Below are 7,628 nucleotides of genomic sequence, written 5' to 3'. Positions count from 1 at the left end.
ATTTAACTTTTAATTTTTCAATTACTTTTTTTTATTAACTTAACTTTTAATTCAATTAATTTCATTATACATTAACTTGTATCTTAACTAAGTTAAATTTTCAAGGTTGTTAACTTTAACTTAACTTAGTTAAAAGAAAAAATTAACTTATCCAACACTGCGCTAATACTATACAATAATTATAATCTTTCCTATAAGAGGTACATAAGTAAGCGAATATCGACATAGGAGTTGTGTGGCTCAGTGGAAAAGTGGCAGCCTCGTAGAGCAGACTTGGAGATCAGGCCTCTGTTCGAATCTCGACAGGAACGGAGCTGATTTTCTCATGCTGTCGGTTATACCTTACGGCGAGTAATTTCGAGTGGTGAAAACGTGCAATGTGAGTGACGAGTGCTAAATGAGTATTTTGCACTCGTATAAGTTTTTTCACTCAAATTTACGTTTTTACCACTCAAAAATACTCGTAATGTATGCGTTCTTACCACTCAGATATACTCGTGTCGTGCATGAGTGCAATCCGTTTTAACCACTCATTTTTACAGAAAAGTTCCTTTTTGCGACCTAAAAACGGAGTCATACTCACTGAGTAAAATGCACGTTTTCACCACTCAAATTGACCGTTCGCGCGGGCTAAAAACGGGCTAAAAACGGTGAAAAATTTTTATAAGAGTCATTTTGATGTTAAAATAAATTATGATATTCATGACGATCATGACTGATCGAAAAATGACTTTGAATAATTATTTTGATGCCATTTTGTGGCACACATTTTGATATCATCAATACATCAAAATGGATGCCAGGCGTCTTTACGTTCCGCCCGAGTACCGTTGTGTCATAATTTTGACATGCAACGGTGCAACATTCTCCGCGTCTACACTGATACGCAATGATGATATGCGCGGATACGTAATAAGTTTGTATTCGCCTTAATTGATACGTTGTTGTGCCTTGCATAGCAACAGCTCGCCAAGTTTTTACGGACTTCGCTCTTCACGGCTCGGGTACGCTTTTCTTGCAGGTACTGGGCAGGCAGCAATACATCGTGCAACCGATGGTAATGGAGGAGAATTGCACGCCTGGGACTGGCAGCGACAATCCAGCGATTGCCGGAAGTAGCGGGATCATTAGCGAGGCCGCGCTGGCACACGCGCCAGCCTTGACCGAACGAAACCTCCGGGAGTACGGAATTCCTTTGCAGCAAGCTATCGAAAAGGTGTGTCTCACATCGACGACCGTAGTGGAAGAAGGCTTTGGATTTCAAATACTTATTGAGAATTTTATTTTAAAATTATATTTGTAATATACAGTCTATTAAAAATGCTCCATAAATAGACGTATCGATTTGTTATAATAACACTGAGAGAAAATCAATTTTCAGGAGACATATTTTTGGAATAAAAGCTTTTAACAAGCTGAATCTTAAGTACTTATGTGTTTTCGATGTGTACTTATACTCGTATACTATCTACATATGTAGTTATTTAATTTACGCATCGAATTGATTTTTCGGTTTTGAAACGAAAACCTGACTAAACTACAGTAGTAATATCACAAATTAAATTGACTATAGCAATTTAATAATTTGATGTTTATCATAGGCATCTTGGAAAGATCTTAATGATGCCGAATAACACATAAAAATCTGTAAATAATTTTATTACGAAATTGCGAAAAATATAACAACCCCGGCTGGGAAAAAAAATTGAACCTGGATCTCTTGCATTGCGTGCGTTCCCTTTATTATTTACAGATTTTATTATGTTATTCAGCTTCATATATTATTAAGATCTTTCTAACAATAAGATGTCTATGAGCATCAAATTATTAAACTGTTAGTCACATACAATTTAATTTATGATATTACTATTGCAGTTCAGTCAGGTTTACGTTTAAAAAACGAAAAACGATTCGACGCGGAATTTAAATGACTACGTAAGTATAAATTCACATCGAATCATTTAAGGCAATTTAAGCACTTAAGATCCAGTTTGACCGTTAAGGGGATCCTAAAGACGTCTGTATTACCGATTGAACACGTATAATTTTTGTATAACGAATATTCTTTTTCTCTTTCACGGATTCGAAAATCCTTTTCTAGGATCAAAGTATACGCATTAATACGTGTTTGTGAAGCGGAGTCTACGCTGAAAATGATTAAAAATTTCTAAATCGATATATTTTTTACCATTTCTTAGTGTAACATGGCGTCTCAGCTGTCAAGTCGTGACAACATTTGCTTGATATGAAAGCTTTGCAACCCAAACGTACGAAATAATAGTTCCCAAACACGTAATTTGCACGTAACATACAACGTCGTGTTCTTAGAATTAAATTTAGATGCTTTATCGCGACGAATTCCTTGTACAAAAATTGACACGTGTGTGTAACTGCGTGTATCATAGGCTGCGTGAGATATTGCTGTGGTAATATAAAAAGATATGTCGATGTGCGGCGCACGGCGCGACATCTAGTGATTTCGTCGGAGTTTGAGCTTTGCTTTAGGATCCCCTTAAAGTCCTTAACCACATGACCTTAACCACACGTCCTCTTTTCGAGGATATAATCGAGACATGAAATAGGCACAACATGGGCCTTTTTCGAATGCCAATGTGTTATGTGGGATATTCTTAAAATATGTATTTACATTGATGATCCTAAAAAATTTATTTAATATCAATAGGAGAGAAGTTTATTCATTATCTTTTACTCTTTTATCTATCGAGAGGTAAAGATATCCATGCATTTTTTGAGTCTTCAGTTAAAAGATAATCTCTTGAGAGTTAGGAATATAGTATAAGGTACCTGAGCCGAGAGAATAAGGCTTTATATATATATATATAGGCATTAAATAAGGCCCATTTTTTAATTTATTATTTTAAAACTCGCTTTACGCCTGCAGTATATGTTTAAAAGATGTGTCATAGGAAATAGATAAAAAAGAATTAAGAGGTATGGCCACCCTAAAATTTTCAAAAAATCGAAAAATTTTTTGCTTTTTCGATACTTTATCATCACAAAAATAAGTAGCAATTGAATTTATAATGAAAAAAATGAGCGCTATAAGCGCTTGCTTATAACGCAATCTAAGCGCTTGAACTTTAAACGCTTTTTTCTCAAAACAACATTTTTCAAATCGGCATGATAAATAACTTCAATTTCTATCTGAATGGGTTCAAATTTTAACTGCAACTTCTTAGACGCATTTCGCAGAGAAGTACATAGGAGTTTTTCGATATATAAAAAACTTTTTATTTTATGAACAGTTTTTTGAACGAAATTTTTAGCAAAAAATGCAAGTGTAACTTCAAATGCTCATCATTCTTGAAAATATCAATATTTTTACAAACTCGTACGTACTTCTTTAGGTATTTTAATGTACATTAAAAAAACATTTCTTTTTGCTCTAGGTCAAAATTTGTGAATGCTAGATGTCATGCCCCGGAACACCTCTATAAAAAACGTACTAGATTCTGTCATCAGTAGCGCCATTTTGGATGCAAAAAATAAAAAATTTTAATTATTTAAGGCCCACTTATGTGATTATTATTATAGCTACTATTATTTGTTTGTTATGTGTAGAGTTTATGTCAGAGAATAACAATTTTCAATACTGCTATCTTTTAAAAAGTCAAAATTGCATTGAAATTGCTAGAAATTTCCAAAGATTAAAGAGTTAATTATAAACAAAATTAAAGATAATTGTAATATTTAAAAGTAGAGTAAATCCTAAGGAATTTCCTTTCTGTGATAATTATTTTAAAACTGATTTAGAAAGAAAATGTCTATTTTCTTCGTTATTTTTAAATTACTTTTGATTTGGGTCTTATTATATTCATATGCGTATAATAAGGCCCAATGTTAAAGTTTAACAAAAATTTTTTTTGTTTATTTATATATATTCTATACAGGGTGTCCCATTTTAATGTCCCACCCAAAAAACTTTTTTATTTATGATCTTAGAAAAAAATGTTTCAGACAAAAGTGATATGGCTTTAAGGGGGACATAAGATGATATCATTAGTTTGACTTTAAATAATTGCTTAAAGGTCACGTGAAGGTTACATTCAGTTTCTTAAATGGAACCACCTACTTTTGATTAATCTTATAGATCATCTCGAGAGCTTTCCAAAACACTGTAATTAAGTTAATTTTCATTTGCACTAAAAATTACATTAATTTCTACGTAAAAATGGAAATAAGAGGTACAACCTCCAATAGCCTCGATCTTTTGACAAATGTTATCCAGGTCATACCCTGAACAACATTCAAGAGGTTTTATCCGTCGGTCGGACACCTTGAGTAATACTAATGCCGGCAGTGCTGTTAATTTGCAAGCCTTACAACTCGAAAAGTACTTAATGAAAATGAACTAATTATAGTGTCTGAAACATTTTTTTCTAAGATCAAAAATAAAAAACTATTTGGGGTGGGACATTAAAATAGGACATCCTTATAAATGATATATTTTATTTTTTGCGAGTGAATAAAATGAAGATTTGATTCTTACTTAGTTTAATTCAATATTCCCATGAATAGAATTTTTAAAAAGTAAAATAAATTAGGTGGGCCTTATTCATACATGTGTGCGTGCGTGCGTGTATGTATATATACGTATGCGTGTATATGACGTATATACAATATTTGTTTAGTGTTAAAACATCACCTCTGTAAACTTGGCCTCACTTTTTTAATATTTGGAAAAAATAAGTAGAGTTCTGGTTTCCTCCCGAAGAGTTCTAGAGTTCTCTATCCATTTTAGAAACAGTTCCGCTGATTAAAGCGATGAAAATACCATTTAAAGTATCGGGAGGAGGGGGGCAACTTCACGATTCTGAAACTTTAAACGGCTATAACTTCTTTACGGTTCATTTTAGCATCTTGATCCATATAGGACAATCGATAGAACTCTCAAGTCCCCCCCCCCCGAAGAGTTCTAACGATTATCCTTAGTAATCAACTAGCTGAGACTGCAAACAAAAAAGTTCTAGCGCTTCGAAGCAGAAAACTCGAAAACTGAAACTTCAAACTTCTAGAACTTTTTAGACAGTGGTTTCAGCGCATCAATTATTAAGGATAAAGAATCGTTAGAACTCTTTAGAGAGCTACTAGAACTCTCAAGAATGTACCCGATTTACAAAATAAAATTTTTCAAAAAAAAAATTGTTTTAAAAATCTGTAATTTTGTTAAGAATTGTGTTAGCCCCCTGAAGAGTTCTGACGATTATCCTTAATAACCGATGCGCTAGAATTAATATTTAAAAAGTTCTAGAAGTTCGAAGTTTTAAGATTCCAAATTTCTCTACTTCAAGGCAGTAAAACTTTCTTGTTTTCAGTCTCAGCTATTTGGTTATTAAGGGTAATCGTTAGAACTCTTCCTCCGAAGTTCTAATAGCTCCCCAGCTATTAGAACTCGTGACAAAATGCTGGAAATTAAAAAAAAAATTTTTTGTCAGAAATTTTTTTTTTATAATTTTTTCAGAAATCCGATGTTTTTTTGAGAGTTTTACCGATTGTCCTATATGGATCAAGGTGCTAAAATGAATCGTAAAGAAGTTGTAGCCGTTTAAAGTTTCAGAATCGTGAAGTTGGCCCCCGATACTTTAAATGGTATTTTCACCGTTTTAATCGACGGAACTTTTTCTAAAATTGATACAGAACTCTAGAACTCTTCGGGGGACAACCAGAACTCTACTTATTTTTTCTAAATATTGAAAAAGTGGGGCTAGAGGTTGAAACTCCTTTCACGCAAGGCATTATCAAAAATACATAAAAAATTACTAAAAAAAATCTAGAAAATGGTTTAAAAATCTTCAATACTTTTAAATTGCAAATATTATCTTTCTTTTTTAAAGATATTTATTAGTATCGCACCCTAGTTGAAATAAACTTGTGTCTTTTCTTGCGAGAGTGCGATATATCAATAATACAGTTGCTAATTTTTTGCATATATCCTTTTCGATAATATCGTCAAAGAATTAATATAATAATGATAGAAAATAATGTAACCCATATATAAATGTCTTATTTTTGTTTCAAGTTTGAGATCTGGTGGAGCTCGATGCCTGGCGTAACTTCCGGTCTCAAGCCGCGGTTTGTTGTGGACGGTCAGGCATCCATGAGGCAATGTCTGCATCCGGAGGCTTGCAATAAGGACATCGGACTACCGGAACATTACAACCATTTCCACGATCTCCGAAAGGATTTTGTAGAATGCTATTCGTCTCATGGGGAGCTGTCGACCCTCGGAGTACAAGAAATGTTACAATGTATCCTTTCTCGCTTACGTAAAAATTGTCATCAGTCGCCAAGCTGACCTCGTTGCGTACATTTCTCTTATTTCGTATCTTTTTACCATAGACATATAAGATAGACCTAGTATCTATATACTTTTTTATGCTGGATTTGGCAGAACGTCGCGAGGCAAAATATCGAGGCAACTTATCCTTTGCGCGCGCATCTTGACATTTATATCATAAAAAAAATAAGATATCAAAGTAAGGGTAATACTCAAGAATTCTATCTTTCTCATCGATTTTGACGAAATTATAGCAGAAAATATGTATTCTAGCTTCATTTACATGTTACCATGTCTCTATGCCATCGATATAACAGATTTCCTAACCTGAATAGTCGTTAACTTCAACAATTAATATTTCAGTTTACGCGGCAGAGCGTCACTTTTTTTGCCAGATTTGTTCATTTCGTGCAAAAACGCATTGAATGAGCCTAATTTCGTCAAAATCAGTGAGAAAGAGGTAGAATTCTTAAGTATTATTAAGACACTATAATATGAGTATTCGCATCCGCCATTTTTATTCCTTTTCTCACTCTCTTGCTCCTTTCCTCAATCCCTTGGTCTCTCTTCATTCCGCCGCTAAACTAATTAAAGAGAGAAGAGAGAAGGTTGATGAGAAAACAAAGAGTGGGGAAAGGACTAGAAATGGCGGATGCGAATACCTATATTATAGTGCTCTAGTATTAACAAAGTAAGTTTACTGTAAAAATGCGCGCGCAGAGAAGGATAGGTTGCCCCGATATTTCATATCTCTCGTTCTGTCAAATCTATCAGGTATATATAAGCTAATGCTGAGTCTATCTTATATGTTTATGCTTTTTACACGCACACATAAACATTTACAAAATATCTTTAGTCTCTCTTTCTTTCGGTCTTCGACGTAACGTGTTATCTTTGACATCAGTGCCACTGCATACGACCAGTTAACCCAATGGCATTTGTTCATATACATATAACAAAGATATTTATCAAAATTTTTCAAATAAATAATTTTCTTTATTTTTTCAAGAGATATACTAAGTGTAGAAATTGTGAGATATAATTTATTGACAGTTATAGTTGCTATGATTTTCTTTATAGAAATGTAATACTGGATAACAATTAACTACTTATTTTGAATGTCAAATGTGTTTATAATATTAAAAATAAGTAATTAATTACTACCTTTTAGTATTAATATGACTAATATAAAAAATATGGCTAATATCAAATTAGCCAGTATTAGATTTCTGTAAGGGTTTTTTAATTCATTGTTTTTCTCGGAGAATTATATATATACAGGGTGTCTCAGAAAATGTTACTGAAACACAGTGGGGACATAGATTGGATC

At 33.2% G+C, this 7,628-nt stretch overlaps 1 protein-coding gene across 1 annotated transcript in view; it reads left to right on the top strand.

Annotated features, from left to right (window-relative positions):
• The window catches only part of LOC108766957 (RNA-binding protein fusilli), a 125,160-nt gene that overhangs the window by 69,666 nt on the left and 47,866 nt on the right, over window positions 1-7,628 (top strand). The window contains exons 2-3 of the mRNA XM_018516549.1: window positions 1,022-1,216; window positions 6,041-6,269. Coding sequence (XP_018372051.1) covers window positions 1,022-1,216; window positions 6,041-6,269 — 424 coding nt within the window. The remainder of the gene's footprint in view (window positions 1-1,021; window positions 1,217-6,040; window positions 6,270-7,628) is intronic.

The sequence above is a fragment of the Trachymyrmex cornetzi genome, unplaced genomic scaffold (genome assembly GCF_001594075.2).
Source record: "Trachymyrmex cornetzi isolate Tcor2-1 unplaced genomic scaffold, Tcor1.1 scaffold12, whole genome shotgun sequence".
Lineage (NCBI taxonomy): Eukaryota > Metazoa > Arthropoda > Insecta > Hymenoptera > Formicidae > Trachymyrmex > Trachymyrmex cornetzi.
The sequence above is the reverse complement of the archived record's forward strand: the minus strand, read 5'-3'. Positions and strand labels throughout refer to the sequence as shown.